General features: G+C 35.7%; 4 protein-coding genes and 1 long non-coding RNA gene across 7 annotated transcripts; 3 read left to right on the top strand and 2 right to left on the bottom strand.

The window, feature by feature from the left end:
* Positions 1-827: 827 nt before the first annotated feature.
* LOC106431266 lies at positions 828-3,292 on the bottom strand. 3 transcript variants are annotated; one of them, XR_007319059.1, is made up of 6 exons: positions 2,915-3,292; positions 2,511-2,637; positions 2,328-2,384; positions 1,438-2,035; positions 1,256-1,341; positions 828-1,151 (listed from the first exon to the last, which is right to left on the bottom strand). It is a non-coding gene; the product is annotated as an uncharacterized LOC106431266 (long non-coding RNA). The 3 variants fall into 3 exon arrangements; XR_002656124.2 differs by having other exon boundaries at positions 828-1,341; positions 2,915-3,291; XR_001286162.3 differs by having other exon boundaries at positions 828-1,341; positions 1,438-1,783; positions 2,915-3,288.
* Positions 3,293-7,297: 4,005 nt separating this feature from the next.
* On the bottom strand, positions 7,298-9,475 carry LOC106431273 (aspartyl protease family protein 2-like). Its single transcript, XM_048749185.1, has 2 exons — positions 9,465-9,475; positions 7,298-8,646 (listed from the first exon to the last, which is right to left on the bottom strand). Exons 1-2 carry the CDS (start codon positions 9,473-9,475, stop codon positions 7,506-7,508), a joined length of 1,152 nt encoding a protein of 383 aa, XP_048605142.1. The 3' UTR covers positions 7,298-7,505.
* Positions 9,476-15,951: 6,476 nt separating this feature from the next.
* LOC106385918 lies at positions 15,952-16,824 on the top strand. Its single transcript, XM_022712057.2, has one exon. It carries the CDS (start codon positions 15,952-15,954, stop codon positions 16,822-16,824), a length of 873 nt encoding a protein of 290 aa, XP_022567778.2.
* A 1,766-nt stretch (positions 16,825-18,590) lies between these two features.
* Positions 18,591-19,245, top strand: LOC106431283 (protein IDA-LIKE 1-like). Its single transcript, XM_013872094.3, has one exon. It carries the CDS (start codon positions 18,650-18,652, stop codon positions 18,950-18,952), a length of 303 nt encoding a protein of 100 aa, XP_013727548.3. The 5' UTR covers positions 18,591-18,649; the 3' UTR covers positions 18,953-19,245.
* Positions 19,246-19,903: 658 nt separating this feature from the next.
* Positions 19,904-21,109, top strand: LOC125582460 (vegetative cell wall protein gp1-like). The gene has a single exon (XM_048749184.1). It carries the CDS (start codon positions 19,904-19,906, stop codon positions 21,107-21,109), a length of 1,206 nt encoding a protein of 401 aa, XP_048605141.1.
* Positions 21,110-22,959: the final 1,850 nt, after the last annotated feature.

Raw genomic sequence — 22,959 nt, 5'->3', positions numbered from 1 at the left:
AAAAGTAAACCCTAAACTCAAAATCTAAACTTAAAACATCAACTTTAAACCCTAAATCATCAACTCTAAACCCTAAACCATGAAACATCAACTCTAAAACCTAAATCCCGAAACGTCAACTCTAAATCCTAAACTCTAAACCTTCAGATCTAAACCCTAAATCATCAACTCTAATTTTTTAGGGTTTAGGGTTAATTTTTTAGGGTTTAGAGTTTACTTTTTAGGGTAAAGTGTTGATAGTTTAAGGTTTAGTGTTGATGGTTTAGGGTTTAGATTTGAAGTTTAAGGTTTAGGGTCTAGAGTTGATGTTTCGGGGTATAGGGTTTCAAGTTGATGTTTCAGGATTTATGGTTCATATTTAAAGAAAAAAGAATTTAGGATTGATGGTTTTGGGTTTAGCGTTTGTATTTTCAAAAAAAAAAAAGTTTATGATTAACGGTTTAGGGTTTAGAGTTGAGTTTTGAGTAATTAACCCCTTCAGACAAAAATATTTATATTGGGATATTTAGATAATGGTTAATTTTTTTAAAAAATAGTTTTTGTTGAATTTAAGTGATTGAAAATTAGTTTAAAGTTCTCAAACACTTATTTGTGTTTAATCTAAATACTTATTTATCTGATTATGATTTTTTTCTCGATGCCACACACCAGATTTTATATTATATATTATAAATACATAGTTTTATTGTTAATTTGTATTTTAATAAATTTCAAATTAATCTTTTCGTGACTTCTTAAAAAATATTCTCAACAAAATATTTTGCATAAGATATTGTGAACTTTTCTTATATATTACTTTAAAAACTTCTGTAATACTCATTTATTTCTGAAGCTTTTTGAAATTAAATTTTCACAGTTTTCTTATTAGCTATAAAACAATACTCACAACACAGTTAATTTCAATCTATATTTTTATATGATCTACTATACTAAAATTAAAAATTGCTACCAAGCATGGACAATGGCCAAACAGCCGTAAGAACACCATTTTAAACAACAATTCTTCATGCAGCAACATTAGCTCCTCCAGCTAAGAAGCTTAACTGTTAAAACTTCCCCTTCTTCTGAACATATAATACTTTTGATGTGCTGAGCACCAAAATTTTTGTGGATCACTATCTTTCATAGAAGAAGTTTGAAGCATATCTCCACTGTTCTTGTAAAAGAATTTCCCGTCTTTCAGAAAAACCTCAGAAGCTTGCCTTTCCATATACACAAAGCATAATCATGTCAACAAAAAGAAATAGATACTAACCAGACCAAGGTACTTAATTAATGTTGAAGTTTCAACCGAGACACTTCTTCACAAGTTTTACTTCTTACTCCTTGCCAATATCAAACCTGTAACATTTCAATCAAACACATCTAAGTTTATTTTTGATTGGCACAAACCTTTTGACATAAATGGGGGAAAAGGAGCCTGTGAGAAGTAATTACCAGTAGAAGGTCTCTACTCTGGAAGTGGAGCAACTTATAGTAAAAATGAAGGTTATGTCCATACCGATGTCAAAGGTCACAAACCTTTACCAACCTCATCTGCTCTTGTCCAAGCTCGAGATCCCACCTGGAATTCACGGTTTCATGTTTCTTGATATCAAAGAATGATATATAACTTATCTTTACCTCACCAAAGTCTAAGAGTTTCTGCCTGTGATTGAAACAAAGGGGATTTATCATACAACATAAGATCACGACAACACAATAACACCAGAAGTTTTGAGATCAAAACACTAACAGGTAACACCTTTGCTCCACGAGCACTGCACAGCCTGCGAGCTTTCACCTGGTACCAAATCTTTTGTAAAATTTATGTAACTTAAGAGCAGCTTCGTTTGGGGTTCCTCAGATCAAGAACTGAAATTTATCTAAAAATCCCAACAATGTGTAACTCAGAGCGAGATCATTCTCTCCGGTTGCATCCATTTGAAGGGAATGGATTTCTCAACAACCATTTTACCACAAAATCCTAAGATCGTGGGCTCTAGAGTTTTGTTGTTGAAACTGACAGATCTCTTAACCAGGAGTCTAGATCAGCCTCCATGTCATATTCAACATATCCCACAATACAATAGTGAGATTCTGACTTGAAGTGAAACATCAAGAATTTGTAATGTCTGACTCATACATGTTTGTATATATATACATAAACCCAAAAAAACATGAAAATAAACTACAAACAGAGAAAGAAGCGCATTTCACACACAACGTCTGAACAATAGATTCAGCCAAAGAACAAAGATTGAAAAAAAAAAATCAGAACTTCTCAAATCTATAAAAACAGAGCAACTCACTGAGAAGATTTAGTCTTAGTCAAGATGAATAAGTACCTTGAATATACCACCAGAAATGTATTTACAACTGCATTTTCCCTTTTGTTGAGCAAGCTGCGAAAACAGAGAGAGAGAGAGAGTGATGAAAGATGGCAAAAAAGAGACTGGATAACACTATATATAATCAGAGAAAAGTTGAAAAACTTGAGTCAATGAAATAATTAATTTAGTTTTAGAGACCTCTATGTACGTAGCTCTGGTTTCCATGTGGGTAAATGGAATCTGTCAGACCCTTGTGGCTGCAGATGCATCTTTCCAATACAAATCTGGACAATTCTCTAAATAACATGCCACATCCATCACATAGCTGAAAGGAAAAAATATTTTGAATGGACAATGAAATCATTAGGGAAGTAGTAGAAGCTAAGTTGCTGGAATTAATAAAAAAAAAGAAGGAATCTGATGAAGTGCAGAGATGAATATATGAAAGGCATACGTGTTGGTTCATGCCAAACTCAAAATCAGCATCACCACACACAGCCAAATAAAATTAACATCACCATGCATCCGACACGAAACAAAATATGAACACTTTATGTTACAAATCACTCTTAGGGCCAACTTCTTTGAGGGATTAACCATACCTGCTGAGAAACGATTTCCGAAGACTGATCCAGAAGGAGTTTTCTCGACATTCTCGTACTTTGCTGAGATCGACTAAAGCAAGCCGCATTCAGTGGATCTTAATTTTTTTTTTTTTTGATTAATCAGTGGATCTTAATTTCCGGCGGAGATTGATAGGGTTTTTTCATCGCTAGATATAGAGAGAGCAGAGAAAGAGGAGTCGAAGAGGATTCATGGGCGAAGTTAATGAAAAAAAATAGATAAACTGTTAAGAATGAGAAATCGGAAAGGTCATCAAAAAGAAAAACAATATCGTCTGTTGGTTAGACTGAAGAACGCTGACATGGCACAATACAATAGTGTGATTGGTCTGAATATTTTTGCATACGTGGACACTCTCCCTATTAAGCTTATTTAACTTTTAGTATAGTATAGATGCTCAATTAACAGATGTTCTCGTGTTTCCAAATGGCCCGAGCAGTGAGCATCCGACTGCGGGCTCCATCTTTGGACTCTTACGCCTGGGTCCAAGCGGTCATGGACAGCTATCCATGTGCGAACAGAGTATCTAGGAGTGGCTCCTCGGAACCAGACAGCATTGTACCAATTAACTCGTGGCGACTGCATTCTTGTCAGCTGCCATGTTTGTTGAGTGTTGAATTTTGGCTTAAAGAAGTCGTCAACTCCCTTCCAAAGCCTGGTATCAATGTCTGAATTCAGACCCAGCAATCTCAGTTTCAGAATCTCATTCTCAATATCAATCATATTAACAACTCTATGCCTGCGACTTCGATACCTTTGAACATCAAACTCAACAGTAGCAGTTATAGGTATACCCAGGTCTATACAACCCCGAGTGCTAGTGATATCAATTATTCTTCCAAGCTGCGACCATGCAATGCATCGTACCAGAAAGACGTCTTTGATCCACTTTTGATTTCAACCTTGGTAAAACCATAAGCTAGATTTCTGTATTTTAGAATTTTTTTCCAAATCCAGGAACCCAAACTATTATTCTCATTTGTTTGCCACAGAGAACCTTTCCGTATCAAGTAGCGTTCCACCCATCTCACCCATAGAGGATCCGCAGATAGAAATCTCCATATGAGTTTTAAACAGCTGACTTTATTAGTCTCCATATGTAAAATTTAACATGTAGAATTTTTTGATTTAGCTGTACAAGATGTAGCTTTAAAATTGACTGCTACAAGAATATATTTTCTACAACAAAAAATATGAAACTTTAGAAAATAAGGGTTTTAAAACCATTTTTTGTTTTTTTTCCTATAGCTTAAAAAAACAAGATAAAATATGATTGGTGATTAAAAGCTGTAAATAAAAATTCAAATTCAAATTAACTTGAAAAGAAAACATTATAATTAACTTTTGGCATTTTCACAAATATTAATTACACTTTTCCAAATAACTTTTGTTTCTTTCAAATAATCTAAAACCTACACTGTGAAGCAAGTGCATTTTAGAGTTGTGTATGTTAAAAGATCGTTTTATATTCAATATCATTTTGAATTATTTTTTAATACGATACCATATTAGCAAGTGCTTGTCTTTATTAAATATTTAGTATGTTGTATTTCATATAAAATTTTAATTCATATCCCAAACTTACGTCAATAATTTCCTCAAATACTTTCTAACATCAATTGTAAAAAAATAAAAATACTTCAATTAAAGAACATTTATTTATTTATTAATTGACAACAAAGACCATTTATTTTGAAGCATACTTTTACCTATTATTATGCTCAATTTTTACATTTCGCGGTGATGCATTTAGTATTGTATTTCCCGCTAGGGAAATTGCCACAAATACAAAATATTATTTTTTATGTTTACACTAATCATCATTTTTTAATGAAAGGTAAAAGACATTTATTCCTCTAGGATTAACTAATAACTAATATAGACTTAAGATTTAAAATTGAGGAGTGAGGTAAGGTTTTTGAAATGTGAAATTTAGGATTCTAATAAATATATAAATAAATACTTAAAAATATAAAAAAAAAAATTTAAAATAGTTTCAAACATAATTTTCGATTTTAAAAAAGAAATATTGGAAAAATTAAAATAAAAATTTCGAAAAAGATAATTCAAAAAAAAATTTATAAAAAAGTTCGAATTTGAAAAAGTATAATTCGAAAATATTTATTATTTTTATTATTTTTTATATATTTTTATTTAAATAATGATTTATTATATCTAAACTATTAAAACAGGAGTACAAATAGTACTTACCCCTTAATTTTCCTAAATAATTACAAGAGAATGTCACTGATCAAATACAATAGTTTTACACTTTCCTTAACCCATTCATTCTCTATACCAAATAAACGTTCGGTACACAATCTTATTAATTAAATTAGACCAGCACGTACCTTATAGTAGGCCTGAGACTTTTATCCGAGATCCAGATTCGATCCGAGATTCGATCCGGATCTGATCCAAAAATCCGGATCCGAAGGGGTCGTATCCGGATCCGGATAGTAAAATGTTGGATCCGTCGAAGCCGGATCCGGATATCTTAAATTTTTAGTCCGGATATCCGGATCCGTAAGTTTTATTAATAACTATTTCAAAAATAGTAATATCTATATATAAAAATTAATTTTATTTAATATATTTTCATTTTTATAATAGTATATATAAATTTTATGTAAATTTTGTAATATTATACATAGAAATAATTAAAAACATTATATTTTTTTATTTTAAAATTATTTTTAATATTTTATATATATATATTAATATTATTTTAAGGATCCAATTAGGATCCGGATATCCGCCGGATATTACAATTTTTAGAAGGATATCCGACACCCGGATATCCGAGAATCCCGGATCCGAATAAGGATAGTAAAATTATGGATCCGCCGGATAAGTATCTGGATACGGATACCTTAAAATTGCCCGGATACCCGATCCGTCTCATACCTACCTTATAGTACTATTCGAAACCAATACTCAAGATTTAACAATTGACCAACCACCACATACCTTATATTATTCCAATCCAATACTCCACTAAAGCTATGGTTTGTAATAGTTTTTTCTATTAGTTAACCTATTACGAAGATTTCTTAACCATAATCTAATCAATATTTAGTTTATGGTTTTATATTTTAGCCAATTTATATTCTGACTATATTTGTTTAGATTATGCATACCAACATTGTGTATATAGATATAATCGAGGTTTGGTTTAGCTAATTTATGGTTTAGCAAATTAATGGTTTTGTGAATTTTTCATTTTTTCTGTGTACAAAATTGAAAATAAATATGATATTTTCCTAATTTATGGTTTAGCAAATTTATTGTTTGGTGTATTTTCGATTATTTTGTGTACAAAATCTAAACTAAATATGCTATTTTCCTTCCACAACTCACTACCATTCAAAAAATGATTCCTAATTTCACACAATCACTATTAACAACAGAAGATCATAACTAATTATTTGTTTCTTCGAAAACAAAACAACATCCTAATTTCTTTTTTCCTATTTTTACGTAGTCATCGTATCAAAAAAAGATCATAGGGCATTTGATTTAGCATTAGTCAACATATAAGCCCAATCTTGGCCTATATATTGATTTCATGAAGATTCATCTTTTTCTTATTAAGGGTTCCTATATATATATTTATTTATTTATTCTCCATTTATATTATTCACATAAATATGTTTAATATTTTTTTCATGTTTTGATGATTTTCTTGTATAAAAAGTAATTAGAAACAAAACATTTGCAAATCATTTTTTCCAAACAATAATAAATTTTCTATAAGAAAAATGTTTTTTGTGGTTATTGATACAAATATATGAATTTAGAAGATTTGTAAACACACATAATATGTGTTCAAAGAAAAAAGAGAAATTTCCTAGAATAGTATTTTTTAAGTTTTTGTCACAAAAATAGCCCTCAATGAAGAAAATGACCAAAATAAGTTTTATTAAAAGGTAAAAATGTATTTTACCCTATGGTTAACTAATCTAGACTTAGAGTTTAGAGTTAAGAGGTTGAGTTTTAGGGATATGGTTTCAAATTTTTAAAATTAAAAAATAAATATTAAAATTTTCAAAATAAAAAAAAAAACTATTTCGGTCATTTTTTTTTAAGGTTATTTTTGTGACAAAAACTTAAAAAAAAACAATTTAAGAAAATTGCCCAAGAAAAAAATATAATATATGGATGATCCAATATAAAACACAAAAGTAATATGGTAAAATTTATGTATCTATATTATCACATGTTGATATAAACTATAATTTTTTTGAAAAGCATATCCACGAAGGTGTGCGGATCAAAAGCTAGTATATAGATAATAATAGTATAATAATTTTTTGCTACTTAATAAAAAATATATTTTTGAAAATGTTATAGCAGTAGTAAAAATGAAAAACGGTATCATAAAATTGGTAAAGACGAAATTTCTCCGATCAAATACGAAATAATACAAACTCCAAAAAACATTATTTTTATTCCTATATTCGGTAACAGTGAACCGTCTCCCAGTACTTTCAAGAGGATAAAAAAAGAAGTGAAAACGATTTAAAAAAAAAACAAAAAATCCTCGAAACGAAATATTCCGGCGAATCATCACGGCAAAGCGCAACCACGAGGAGAAAAACCAAGCCGTGATCTATCCCTATCGAACTCAAACAAGAACCCTTGCTGCATCAAATTCCCGATCACCGAGAATCCAACCTTCGGGTTCACCGATTGAATCGCCAGACACTGAACATGCTCCTCCGTCTCGATGAAGTAATTCCTCGGCGGAGGAACGAACACCGCACCGCCGGCGAACTCGAATTTCAACCTCGGCATGAACTTCTCCGGTTTCGAAACGCCGGAGACGTTAACGCACAGATCGAATCCCGGAGTCATCTCCGCCGCAATCGGGAGTCGGATCCGTCGTCTCACAGTCGCGATCACCAGTCGATACGAAGGATCAGCTAAAAACGCGAGGGTGGTGCCGGAATCCACGACGGTTCCGCCGTTACCTGAACCGTCGATTTCCCAAACGGAAGGATGGATTCGTAACTTCGCGCCGTTGACGGAAACTGATTTCAATCGGATGTAGTAAAACGTCGGAGAGAATGGATTCGTGAGCAACGGAGTGAATAGAAGCTTGGATCGAGCTCCGCCACCGCCGTCGCCGATGATGAGGTAGCTCGTCGGCGGCGGAGAGAGAGTGTAATCCATTAAACAATACGAAAACTTGTTACCGAAACGACGGCCCAACTGAGAAGCGAAAGAAATTGGGCCACGGCCCAAACCCATTACTCCATGGGCTCCATTAAAACTCGCACCCGAAACGCTTTGACCCGAGATCCGAAACCCGCATCCGAAAGCAACGCTTTTTAGATACGCCTCTCTACCGGAGCTCGTCTTCAACGTCGTCGTTTCGGTGGCGAATAGACCGGAAGTTAATGAACCGTCCGCGTAAGCGTACTCGTAATGACACGTGGAATGGATCCGGGTATGGTTACATTTCAGAGCCCGAACCGGTCCGGGTACGAGTCGACAAAGCGGGTCGTAGCAATGAGTGGGAGAGAATGTGGTAGAATGGCGAGGAAAGAAGACGGTGGCCGGCGAATGGAGAGAGCAGTTCCGACAAGCGGAGCATTTCACCCAAACGAGATCGCTTCCTGTATCGGCGATTAGGAGTAGCGACTGAGGCGGTTGGCCGATTCGGAGATCGCTTCCTGTATCGGCAAATGCTTTTGTTTCTTTGTTCCTTTATTTTCCTTTACTATTTTAATACTTAAAGGAGTGATAAAAAAAAAAGGAGTGTGATGATTCTAAACAATGATTTTTTTTTAGTAATATAAAAGGTTACATCTATAGTTGTTTTCTATGATTGTAAATTGTAATCTTTGGTCTTTAGATCCGTGAATTTATTTCACTATTATATAGAAGGTCGGATGATATAAATGATTATTATGACAATAATTAATAATTATACAATATCATAATAATAAATGTAGATCTTGTTTGGACGTGAAAAGTACTATACGCAAGAAATGGACCTGTTTTATTAGGTGGTGGCAGAACTCAGAAGTACTTAAATTCCAAAAATAAAAACTTGATAATTTATTTATATGATTACATAATAATAAAAAAATTTATCATCACTTGTTGACTTGTTGTTATATATACCAAAAATCTAGTTAATGATTTTTAAAATTTTGGACGTTAATAGACATGGAAACAAGCTGTATATATATTGTATGAATTTATATAACAAAATAAGTAATGTTATACATTAAAGAGTGAAGAAGATTCGGGCGACACTTTGCATGGCTGCACATGATATGAATCATGTGACAAACCACAATTATTTTATCTTTTTCAGTAGTTTGGGAGATTACAAATTTATTGCGAAATTATTTTCTAGAAATTTGTAAAACAAAATACTTGCAATTTGCAAACTTTCTTTACAATAATAATATATAAATTGCACTGTAACTATAAATCATTTTAATTTGACAAGTATGTGATACAACGGTAGAGAGAGAGACATAGAAAAACATGTAAAAAAAAAACTCACTTTACAGATTCTTCATTTTTATTGTCTCCTCCAGTTTCAGTTCTGTCTCTGCTTCTAAGCTCTTCAAATGCTTTCATGTTTTCGGCATCAAATTTTCCAGCAAATTGCGAGTTTCATCCGTACATCGTAGAACAATTGAACAAACATTACCAGAAACATATATGTGAAAACAGTTGAGAAACCTATTCATAAGATTCTTAACTTCTCTTGTCTGAATAGTGTTTCTTTTGCCTGATGGACTCTAAAAGCGAAACGAACACCTTTGAGAAGCTTTTGTAGAATACTAATTTGTAGACTATTATTTTGTAAGTCACTAGTTTTCATATCAAAGAAAATATTAAGTGAATTGGCGAAGTGATCAAAAGTTCAGAGGTTCTGCATTAAACTTGGTGTTTTTTCCCAAAGATCAGGTTTTATATTTGGGATCGTTTCTATTTTCAACATTTGGGATTGTTTGGAAGTGTTTGATTGAAAAATATTCATTCGAACTCTACAAAATAAAAGTGTCATTAGTGAATGAGAAACAGAATTCAATTTATTGGGCTTTAATAATTATAACTCGTTTAACTTCAGCCCATTTACAACTCTTCTCTCAATTTTTTTGAACAGTCTTATCCTTTTCCTTCTCGCATCGTTCGATGCGACAGCGATGAAGACTGAAGAGGCCAAGAGGGTGAAGGAGGTGAGAGGGATGTTGTTGGCAAGAAGAATATGGATGAGTTTGGAATGGGAAGCACAAATGAAGCTTCTGCCTTTCGCTTCAGTCTTTCTTGACGGGTAACTTGTAAATGAAGAAAGCTTAACCCTTTCTTGATGGCTAACGTGTGATGAGTTTAAGGGTTGATCTTAGGTTTGATTTTGGTTTTAAAGGTAACTGCGAATCAATGGGACTTGACACGTGTACTGGGAGGTTCATCAGGAAGCTCAGCAGCAGCTATTGAAGCGAGACTATGTATTGTGTCTCCAGGTTTGGACTTATGGCTTAATGCATCTTCGTTGGATGTGATTGGTTGCTTTGTCTCCACGGTTGCTGATGCTGAGATGCTTCTTCATGCTATTTCAGGTTTTGAATCCAAGAGTAGCAAACATGTAAGGCCTGTTCTGTGTTTGGTTTTGTGCATCGTACGTATTGCATTCTTTGAAACTGAATGCATCTTTTCTTTGTCTCAGGAAGCTGCGTCTCACTTTGTCTTTGTCTCCATCGTATTGGGTTGTGTATTGACAGAGGTTTTCTCTTTGTCTCCATTTTATTTCGTTTTGTATGTTCTTTACTTCTTTGTATAAAACACATCGAGGTCTGAGATCGATTTCTGTTGCCATTTTCTCAGGTCCCTCTTCCTTTCTTCTCTCTTGGAGTACCAGCCTTTTACGTGCTTGCCTTATCTGAATCATCTTCAAACAAGTGATGATTTAGTGATATTTCTGTTATTGGTTTGCTGAAAATGGGTCACATATTTGAGCAGACTCTCAAAGGTTCAAGTTTTGTTCCTCCATTGATTGTTACCAAATGTATAGCCTAGCTAAATAATACATGGAAGCATGAAGGCTCTTTTGTTTTGTGGGTTTTACTTTCATGTTTTATTTAAGTAAATCGAATTAATTAATATGTTCTTTAACTTCTATATATTCTTGAATACAAATGTAGATGCTCAGTATATTATAATTTTTATATTTTATGTTCTTGTAATTGCATTCATGCACTTGTTTGTTTTTATTCATTACGGTTGTATCATTATTAGTACGGCTGTATAATTATTCACTAAGACATGATTATACGATCTTTAAAATATACACTATCTGTTTCATATTATAGAATATTATGGTTTAATGTACAAATTATTAAGAAATTTTTGTAATTATAAAATATGAAGTAAGACGTATAAACATGAAAGATGTTCTCTACGTGTACCAACGCATATCTTCACAAAGAGACAAAACCATTACACGTTTCAATTAAACTATAAGTATTTTGAAAATGATTAATTAAAATGAAACTACCTGGAGCTAGAGAATATGCATAGATCACTTCATTTTCTAGAATATTTTCAGCAGAAATCATGTGTTAACTTGTAATCATGCAAACATATTAAAATTCATGTAATCTAGTGGTCCATGCGAATATCTGTCTCCAGTGGAAGATCAAAAATCCAACGGCCCAGAATCAAGCGTGTGCAATGTTTGACATTTCCTCTAATACATGAAAGTCACCCCACCTGGCACATGCAGATCATATTTTTTTCCTTATGAATTATGCAAATGATTTTCGTTTGGACGATATGTTTAGTTGTTATAACAGAACGAAATTATATATTAGTTGCCATAACCAATAAATGATGTTTGGTTTAACAATTAGCTATATAAATGATTAAATATTAGCTTCGTTGTTTGGTGACCCTAATAACGGAACTAATTTTGGTAACTTTTGTTTTTTGCTAACCATTTAATTTGGAGTACTCTTTAATTTGTGTATGTGTGTGAACGAGTGATAGAGGTAATTGATTTACGTATGCCATTTTTAAGAGATCATGTAAAACGAGGTTGTATAAAACAAATGAAAGGAATATATTTTAGCAAAAAAAAAAAAAAATGAAAGGAATATATACACTATATATACACATTATTATTTTTTTTTCTTTTGAAAAGAATACACCTTACTTTCCTTTCACAATCGAATATACAAAGGATCATTTGGATAGTGATTTGCAATTTGGCACCTAGCTTTTGATTAACCATTGTACCTTCCACAATCGCATTTGTGTAAGTTCTCACATAATGTTTATAAGGAATACTTTCAATTACTTTCACGTCCTCACGATCCACCAGAGCCGAATGACCGGTAAATTCCATGGCTTTGAAGCTTCATTGATGAGAGAATCCATTGTAAAATCTGGATAAAAGTTATGTTGGTTTTTATTTGCTGGTGTCGGGCGAGTGGACGAGAGCGAGGGATCATTCCATACGGATATAGAAGACCCTGATCCCACCCTTTTGATTAGTCATTTGCTAACCAGAGTTCTATCAGAGACAATACTACGTCAGCCAAAAGATGACGAGTACGATCAAATTGGTTCTAGGGGCGATACATTCCTGAAATACCGTCCTTTGAACACACGAGAAAAAAATGTGTTTGGTTTATCGATCAATCTCCAAAGTTGCTTCCCAAGCATGACTGTAGTAAAATCTGTGAGGTCTTTGAAACTCAAGCATCCTTCATCTTTCAGACTAAATAATTTATCCCATGATTTCCAATGCATACCTCTAACATTACCCCCTAGACTCCACCAAAAGTGTGCAACTGCACTTGTTAGTTTTTTTCATTACTGTTTTTGGTATACGAAAACAAGACATAACATGGTTTGGTAAAGCCGTTACTACCGATTTTATAATCACTTCCTTACCCCCCTTGTAAAAAACTTGAAAGTCCAACCACTTACTCTATTATTCAAATGCTCCTGAACAAAACCAAAGACCTGTACTTTTGATCCTCCCAAGTTCTCACGAATTCCCAAATATGATCTCATTCCACCTAAATTTTGTGTCCATAAAATATCTCGTAATTCCTGTCTGATGGGTTCGTCAATCTTGTGCCCGGATTGAATCTATGATTTTTCAAAACATTTCTTATGGCAACTGGTAACATGATGTATATCGGTCAAGAAAAATTTAAGAGCAAGAGGAATGCAGGGGGATACAACGTGTTCACGATGCGGAGCTTACGAGGAATCCATAAATCATGTGTTTTTTGAGTGCCAACCGGCGGTTCAGGTTTGGTCACTCTCAAGAATTCCCTCGAATCCAGATATCTTTCCTACTCAATCACTTTTTACGAAAATGGATTATTTATTTTGGAGGATTTCTCCAGAATTGGAAGATCACCAATTTGCATGGATCTTATGGTACATATGGAAGGAAAGAAACAACAAAGTCTTTAGTAATTTGGATATGGATCCTAGAGATACTCTCGAATTGGCGGAAACGGAATCCTTACTTTGGGCTGAGGCGCAAATCTCACTAACACAAGGAATCAAACAAACTCAATTGCCAGTACAAGCGATAGTACTAAATATCTCAGCTCGATGGTGTTTTACGGATGGATCATGGAAATATCATGATTTACATTCGGGACAAGGATGGTATAGTACACTGGAAGGTTTTGAAGGTTGAATGGGAGTGAGGAATACAAGAGCGAGCCAGTCGCCACTTTATTCAGAGATGGAAACGTTTATTTGGGCAATGAAGTGTATGATGAATCTAAGACAGTTTACTGTTACATTTGCAACGGATTGTTCTCAATTGGTGAAGATGATTTTGGAACAAAAAGAATGTTCAGCATTTGCAAGTTATTTAGAAGACATAAAGGTTTTGAAGAGAAGTTTTCACAGCTCAAAGCTTATTTATGTACCACAGAAGCAGAACTCAAGGGAGAACAGTCTTGTACGCAGTGCAAGAAAGCAATCGTTTATTGTTGTCCATATGGATAGGAGTTACCAGTTTGATTTACAGAGTTTACATGATTCTGTTTATGTTGTTGACAAAAAAAAACACAATGTGATTCATTTATATCAGTCTCATCTCATGTTATTAAAATGTAATTTAAGTTTCATATAATACAATAGAAGTTTAATAGTACAGTATAATACTATTGTTTAGTAACTTAATACTAGTGTTTTAGTAAATATTTTTCTACAGACAACTTGAGGTAATCACGTACACGGTACACCATCCTCCCAGGCTCCCACGTAAAGTCCAACTCGGCAATTCAAGCTTAGTAAATAATTAAATATTTGTTATAAACCATTTAGTGATCGATCCATTTATCAGCCCGTGTACCAAGACGGACCAAGCCCATCCGCAGGATCATACTGGCGCCTATCTACTCTTGTGTTTATCTACATTATAGTTGGTGTTTATCTTACGTATTGCTAGTCATTATCTAGTTAAGGATAAGTACGATCTCATGTCGATCCAGTACTTAGACCGTCATTACCATATGTATATAAAGACCAGTTAGTCGACCTAATAATACACACAAGTTCCCCTCTTCATTCACAACACGTTATCAGCACGACCTTGTCTCTAAACCCTTCCAAAAAATCCACCACCCATAAATCAGAAACCAAACGATCTCTTGCTATTTTCCGGCGACTCTTAAAGCTCTTCCAGTCGCCTCCTTTTCTCTCTGTCAGCAACCAGCAGCAGCTCTCTCTCCTCACAGACCGTTCAACTCATCACAAAAGGTTCAGGTATCTTCAGAAAACTCAAAACAAAACCAAAAAGGATTTAAACCCTCAGCCGCATACATACAACTACATCTAGCCGTATGTCTTTGCAGAATAAAATCTAAAACCCTAATCTATTTTCAAAGCTTAAATCTCGTCTTGTTTCACCCTGTTTAAGCTTGTTTGATTTTTTTAATCTTCCTGATGTGAGTTAATTGCTAGAACCTTTTAGGTTGACAATTACACCAATTTTTTTTACATATCCGAATGCTGCATCAACTTAATCTGATTGTTTGCTTGCATTAGAAACTTGTTCTTGAATGTTTAAAGTCTTTCTCTGATATGTTGAAATCGACTAGAACCTGTCTCAAATTTGAAAGAATTTTTTTTAATATTTTTAAGATAAATCCGATTTTTATTATAGATAAATCTGGAATTTTTAAAGATAAATCCGATTTTTTTGATAAATCCGACTGAAAACAATATATTATATATTTTAATTCGATTTTCCTTTTTTTTAAAAAAAACCTTATATCTTTATCTTAAATAAAAAAAAATAGGATTTTCAGCATTTATCAGAAAAATATCGATTTATTTTTTTTCCTAATCCTACTAGGAATAGGAATTGCTAGTATTTATCTGAAAATAAATAAATTTCGGATTATTACTAATATACTAGCATTATCAAAGCATTATATTTAATCTGATAAATATCGAAAACAAATAAAAGTAAGAAATGATTGCATTTTTTTTGAAAATGTATACTAATCTAATTTCATGCATGGATTTAACTTTATCTCGATTTTGTATAGGTTTAACTTTACCTTCCTGCATATCACATGAAATCATCTGATTAGGATAGATCATTCACACTGATTAGTTTACTTTCATGTCGAAAATTGATAAAACTGATCAGATTTCATGCAATGGATTTAACTTTATCCTAGATGTATAGGTTTAACTTTATCTTCCTGCATATACATGAAATCGTTTGGATCATTGAAAAAAAAATTGTTATTTACTTGCATTGATTGTACTAGACTGAAAGAGTATGTGAATGATCTGATTATTTTCTTACTAATGGGGATAAACTACAAATATTTTTCAGATGTCAAAGATTGCGAATCTTGATTTCAGTGCTTTGAAAAGCAATGGTGACAACTACCTGGAATGGGCGCTTGATGCAAAGATCATGTTGTGATCAAAAGATCTTGGTGACACAATCACCGAAGACAACAATTCCAGTGACAAAGACAAGTATAGAGCTATCTACATGATACGCCACCATCTCCAAGAGAACTTGAAAACTCAGTACATGACCATGGAAAATCCATATGACCTTTGGATCGCTTTACAGCGAAGATATGACCACCAGAAAACGGTGTTGCTTCCAAAGGCTCAATATGATTGGAAACACATAAGGTTCTTGGACTACAAATCAGTAGACGAGTACAACTCAGTCCTGTTCAGAATTGTGTCCTTGTTAAGGTTATGTGGTGAAAAAGTAACCGAGGAAGAGATGCTTAAAAAAACTCTCTCCACGTTTCCTCAAACCAACATGGTATTGCAACAGCAGTACAGAGAGAGGAATTTCGCCACATATACTGAGTTGATAGAATGTCTCTTGTTGGCTGAAGCTAACAATGAACTGTTATTGAAAAACAGTGAGATGAGACCTCCTGGTACAACTCCATTACCCGACATCTCTAAGCTGGCTATAGAGCCAAAGAAAGAGAGTAACCTTGTCCAACACAATGACCATCCCGGTCCAAACCGTGGAAGAAGTCAAGGACGAGGTCGTGGTTCTTTTAAAGCACACGGGCGAGGACGTGGTCGCGGTACCACACCTGGCTTTAGACGTGGTCGTGGCCGAGGCCGTAGTGTGTCTTTTAAACCACAGATCAAAGCTGATCGATGCAACATATGTGGTATGGGTAATCATTGGGCAAAGAATTGCCGAACTCCTAAGCATTTGTGTGAGCTTTACATGGAGAGCTTAAAAAGAAACCCGGAAGCTAACATGGTTCGAGACCCGGGATATGATGATGATGATGATGATGATGACTTGGAAGACGTCCAGGATCACCAGCACGAGTCAGACAAAGTTGATCACATGGAGTTTGAAACTTCAGACATACTGAAATAAGGAATTAAAATTCCATATCGTTTTTTTATTGTTTTCCCCTGGATTTGGTGTTCTTTAAGATTGTTTATCAGTGTTTGGCTTTGGATTTAACTTTCTCCTTATGAATGAATAAATTTTTTTTTTCATTTCTCATATGCCTAAGAATTAGATCATTAAAGATACCATCTCTGAAAATTTTATTATTGTTCATTAACTTTATGATTATTGTTTTTGAAGAATAAAAAGTGGAATAGATACAATCGTGGTGGACAGTGGCACCAGCCACACCATTTTGAGAGACAAACGATTTTTCATACATCTCACACATAAGGTAGCTAACATCACCACTATAGCTGGCACGGCTAGCTTAATTGAAGGCTATGGCCACGCCAATATCTTATTGCCAAAAGGTACACATCTTGAGTTTGAAGATGCTTTGTACTCACCTAGCTCAAACAGAAGTCTATTGAGCTTTAAAGACATAAGACTGAATGATTTCCACATCGAAACAATGGGTGAAGGAAGTAAAGAATTCCTACAGATTTATAAAATCACCCCAAGGCAATAAGAAAGTCTTTGAGACTATACCTGCGTGTGGGACTGGTCTTTATTATGCCCAGACCAGTCTTGTTGAGCTAATGCCATCTTGAATAAAGAATTCAAAGAAGAGTTCACTCTTTGGCACAATCGGCTGGGACACCCCGGTTCGAACATGATGCGAAAACTCATATCAAATTCAAATGGTCACAGTTTGAAAACAAAAAGAGTTATCCCTAAGAATATCACATGTGAAGCATGCTCACAAGGGAAAATAATTACTAAGCCATCACGTACCAAAGTGAATAAGGAAGTGACAAATTTCCTAGAAAGAATACAAGTTGATATTTGTGGACTAATACACCCACCCTGTGGGACATTTAGATATTTTATGGTCCTGATTGACACATCCACAATATGGTCACATGTTTGTCTCCTATCAACTCGTAATCTAGCACTTGCAAGATTGCTGGTTCAGATAATAAGACTGAGAGCATATTTTCCAGATTTTCCATTAAAGACTATACGTCTAGACAATGCAAGTGAATTCACTTCCCAAGCTTTTAATGACTATTGTATGTCCATGGGGGTAAGTGTGGAGCATTCTGTAGCACATGTCCATACTCAGAATGGCCTGGCTGAATCCTTTATAAAACGGATCCAGCTGATTGCCCGGCCACTCTTAATGAATACCAAACTCCCAGTATCAGCTTGGGGACATGCAGTACTACTACATGCAGCTGAGCTAATTCGCATCAGGCCATCTAGTGAGCACAAATACTCGCCATCCCAACTACTAACGGGTCATGAGCCAGATATATCTCATCTAAGAGTTTTTGGATGTGCCGTCCAAGTGCCTATAGCACCACCACAGAGAACAAAGATGGGACCTCAGAGGAGGATGGGAGTATATGTTGGATACGATTCCCCTTCTATTATTAAGTACCTAGAGCTAACAACAGGTGATTTGTTTAAGGCCAGGTTCGCGGATTGTCATTTTGATGAATCCCAGTATCCAGCATTAGGGGGAGATTATGGTAAGTATTTTTGTTTGGTTTCTAATTCATTATCGTTGTCGTTGACATTAATAATTCTCAAAATATTCAAAACTCCATTTCTTGCGCGTCGCTTCCCCCATTTTCTTTGCTTTTCTTGTTTGACCGATTTACACATAGATGTGCATACATACATGATATAAAATATAATACACATAATTATATGTATAGTCTATATGCATATATGTGCTGCTCATATCTTCAACCTTCTAAAAAGCTAAAATCTATAAAAACCCTAGCTAGTTGCTAAATCAATGTATCTTCCTCCTTTCTCCAAACATTGTATGAATCTTGCTCATAAAACCTTATTTATGACTGTTTATTTCGTCTTGATCCTCTTAGTTTTTAGTTCTTGCAACGCCGCGGCGAGGATAGGACCAATTAAGGTTTCTGAAATGGAAATAGTTCACACAAGATCAAGATCGTCAAGACATGAGTTCACTGATGGTTTTAGATTCAAAGGTCGTGTGTTCCATATTTTGTCTAAACGGGGACTTGTACCACCTTCAGGACCTTCCAAAAGGCATAATTCTGTGGTGAATGATCTCAAACACTAATTGGTTTCTTGTTTTTGTTGTTTAGTTGGCTTTTTGACAATCATAATATACATGTTTAGAAGGTTTTTGAAATTGTTTTTTTTGGCTAGGTTTTGGTCCTTTGAAAATATATTTTTGTTCATTTTATACATCATTTGATTTCATTCAGATCTGTAATATCTCGTTGGAAAGTGATACCTACGTGCGTAGATTGTATGTATCACCTTTTTCTCACACCATTGTATATATCTTTCATATCAAATCTCTTCGAAAATCATAGGGAGTATCAATATGGATGGACTAAACCTTCTCAGCTAGAGTTTTTAATGGGTAGATATTTTGTAATTATATACTTGGTAATTTAACCCTTAACCATCAAGCTCACGGATTGATCTTATATTTGAAACAATATGTATATCATAAAAAAAGAAACGAAACATACATTAGTTTTCTTTTTTTGTAACATAATATATATATATATATATATATATATATATATATATATATATATATATATATATATATATATATAATGATCGATCTTTTCTTCCATTTTGCAGTAATGAACTTGCAAGATGATAAATAGAAAAAGATCAATGGGTTTTAGAAAACATACATTAGTTTTCAAGGAGTAACTAATAAAAAGAATGTCTGAAGTATATCATGTTTTAAACTCACTTACCCTTAAGTTTTAACTCATGGATAGTTTTAAACACTTATCTTATGGGTAAGCTCAAGAAAAGAAAAGCATTAAACTAAATCATGAAACTTGTTTAATATGACAGAAAATGCTTATATACTGCTAATAAACACACCACGGTAACGCAGCCAATCCAGCGAGGTATAATTCTGACCGCCTGAAGTTACATTCTTTTTCGTCAACAGTCACCATATATAGACCCATAGAAAATTTTGATTTTTTAAAAGACTATTTTCTCATAGTCGGTCAAACTCTCTCTGACACGTTTCCCAATGCTCAACTGTTGGAATGTTCCTGTTCTCGATTCCGGCAAGAAACCACCGGAGTTTGCCGTTGGCGAACCTCCCCCCTCCCCTTTTCCACCCGATCCGCCTGACCCCTCTTCCCTTCTCTCCCCTGTAAACTTTCCTCCCTTATCTTCTCAGCCATCAACTGCTCCTAAGCGTTCTCAACGTAAAGGTCCTGTCTCCTCTCCTGCCTCAGCTGTAAATCCTACTCTGAGTGCTTCAACTACCATGAAAGAGTCTGGTTCTGTCTCTTTCAATGGATCTGTAGACCCTCTAATGTCTGCAAAAACTGGTTTTCCCCAAAGATCTGAAACCTTACCTGAAACCCTAACTGAAACAGTAAAACCCTCCCCTGTTCATGTACCCTCTACTGCCTCCCTTATTCATACTGATATCCAAACTAGCCCAAATACTGATCCACCATTCACTACTCTACCACCAAAACACACCTCCCCTATCTCCACAAATCAAGCCTCCTCCTCCTCTCCTGCAATTCTCCAAACTCCTTCCCTTCCCCCCTCTAGGCCCTTTCAGGTACCTCAGCGTAGTGCTGCTCCTTCCCTGGTAGAGAAACTTAGAGCTGCAGAAGATAAGTCACTTAAGAGGCTTGCACCTGTCTCTTTTTCTCCAACAGGTCGACCTCGGGTGATTATCCCTGATTCTGTATTTGAAAAAGGAGCTGAACTCCACAAAGATTTTATCATTTGTTATTATAATGGTAAAGCTCCACCTTTTAACCAAATACAGAGTGTCTTCAACCACCTGTGGGGCAAAGGAAAAAGGCTTGAGATTCACAATAACCCACTCAACCGAACTACCATAGTCAGGATCCAAAGCGAGTACCTGAGGCAAAAGATTCTTGAGAAATGTGTTTGGTATGTGGGTGACACCATGTTTCATACTGCTCAATGGTCATCAGTTCAATCTCTCACTGCTCCTCCAATTAAAGCCATAAGGATATGGGCGCACCTAACAGGCGTACCCCTCGATCTCAGGCATCTAGAAGGTCTGAGTTGGGTCGCTGGACTTGTTTGTGATCCAAAAGAAACCGATGACTTCACCAAAAACATGGTCAGCTTAACACTCTCCCATGTGAAGGTGGAAGTTGATCTAACTCAACCCCTGCCATCTGTAGTGAAATTCCAACGGCAAAGTGGCGAGGTAGTGGAAGTTGCAGTGAATTATCCCTGAGTGCCTCCCACCTGTGCGCATTGCAAAGAGCTGGGCCATATTATGAAGAATTGCCTCCATTACTCTCCACCTGAAAAAGAGACTGCTAAAGAATCAGGCCCTGGCACTAACTCTGCAATACCAAAATCTGCGAAGAAGAAAAATGCCAAGATTTACCAACCTGTCAATAAACCTGTGGTTCGATGTGACTCCCAACCTTCTGTGGCTGAGCAAGTGGGCCTCTCTGGTCCCCCCACTGCTCCTCTGCCTTCCTTTTCCCCTCCTCCTACTGCCACTCCTGCTCATAACCCTCCCCCTGTTACCCCTTCTCCTATGGAGGTCTCTTTCTCGTCCCCTGACCCTACTCCTCGACCCTCCCTTAAGCGTTCCAGATCCTCCCCTACCCTATCCTCCCCTCCTCCCTCTTCCTCTAACCCAAACCCCTTTCTCAATCATGTACCAAGTTTTTCCACCCTATGTAATACCCCCTTGTCGAACTCTTTTTCAATCCTAAATTCTTTAATACCTTCTACTTCGTTTTCCTCCTTACCCCCTGTATCGGACCCCCTTATCCCCCCTCACTCTCCCAATTTTTTGGCTACTAAGGATTTTCCAGGCTCTGGTGATCCTCCTGTCCTTTCCCTATGAGTACAAAGCTCTTTTTTTGGAATGTCCGGGGTATAAATGAACCGGATAAACACAGGCCTTTTGTTAGTTGGCTTCAATGCCATAAGCCTCTGTTCGGAACTATATTAGAATCCCATATAAAAGAACCTTTTCTGAACCCCCTTTTGTTAAAAGTATGCCCAGGCTGGTTCTACTACTCAAACCACTCCTCTGATCCTGATGGGCGCATCATTCTTATCTGGAAAGACCCTATCAAAGTCAGTATACTCTCCCAATCCCGGCAGTGTATAAACTGTATGCTGTCCATCCCTAACAAACCTCCTGTCGTCTACTCTGCAGTATATGCCTCAAATCTGGCCGAGGAGAGAGCAGAGCTGTGGGTCGAATTACTCAATACTGCTGAGGCCTATAATTTGGATACAAGCTGCTGGCTCGTTGGGGGAGATTTTAACCAAACGCTTTTCCCATCAGAGCACTCAACTAATAGTGGAATGGGGCCAGACAGCCTCATGTACCAGTTTCAGGACTGCCTACTTCAAGCTGGCTTGTTTGACCTCCGCTACATTGGTCCCTCTCACACATGGTCAAACAAATGCCCAACAGCTCCCATTGCAAAGAAACTCGACAGGCAGCTTGTAAACAGCACCATTATATCAACTTTCCCGAATGCAACAGCCACTTTCCTCCCTCCCCTGTTCTCTGACCACTCTCCTTGCGTCCTTGACCTAGCTTACACCCTCCCCTCAGCTGGAACCAAGCCTTTCAAATTCCCTAACTACCTAACCCGCCATCCCCATTTCCTCCAGCTTGTGCAAAGCTCCTGGTTTCAAACCGGAATCGAGAATCATACATTAACTCAGTTTTGCTGGAAACTGAAGTTGATAAAGAGAGAACTCAAACACTTAAACAGAGAGAATTTTTCAAACATTCAAGAGAGAGTGAGCGAAGCTAACCGTTTGTTGCAATGTATGCAGGTTCAGGCGTTAAATTTTCCTTCTCCAGAGAATTTTGAGGCCGAAAGGGAGACTCATATGAGATGGTCCTTCCTACGCAGCATAGAGGAAAGCTATTTTAGACAAAAATCGAGAATAAATTGGCTGAGGGAGGGAGATTTGAATACTGCCTATTTCCACCGCATTTGTCAAGTTCGTGCTAGTTACAATGCTATAAGAGCGTTTATGACAAATTCTGGTACCTGGATCACAGACCCAATGGAGATGAGCATCCATGCTGTCTCACATTTT

The sequence above is a fragment of the Brassica napus genome, chromosome C2, assembly GCF_020379485.1.
Source record: "Brassica napus cultivar Da-Ae chromosome C2, Da-Ae, whole genome shotgun sequence".
Taxonomy (NCBI): Eukaryota; Viridiplantae; Streptophyta; class Magnoliopsida; order Brassicales; family Brassicaceae; genus Brassica; species Brassica napus.
The sequence above is the reverse complement of the archived record's forward strand: the minus strand, read 5'-3'. Positions and strand labels throughout refer to the sequence as shown.

Excerpts from the sequence above, each read along its gene's own strand:
- LOC106431283 (XM_013872094.3), top strand. The coding sequence starts at position 18,650 with ATGTATCTTCCTCCTTTCTCCAAACATTGTATGAATCTTGCTCATAAA.
- LOC106385918 (XM_022712057.2), top strand. The coding sequence starts at position 15,952 with ATGATACGCCACCATCTCCAAGAGAACTTGAAAACTCAGTACATGACC.
- LOC125582460 (XM_048749184.1), top strand. The coding sequence starts at position 19,904 with ATGCTCAACTGTTGGAATGTTCCTGTTCTCGATTCCGGCAAGAAACCA.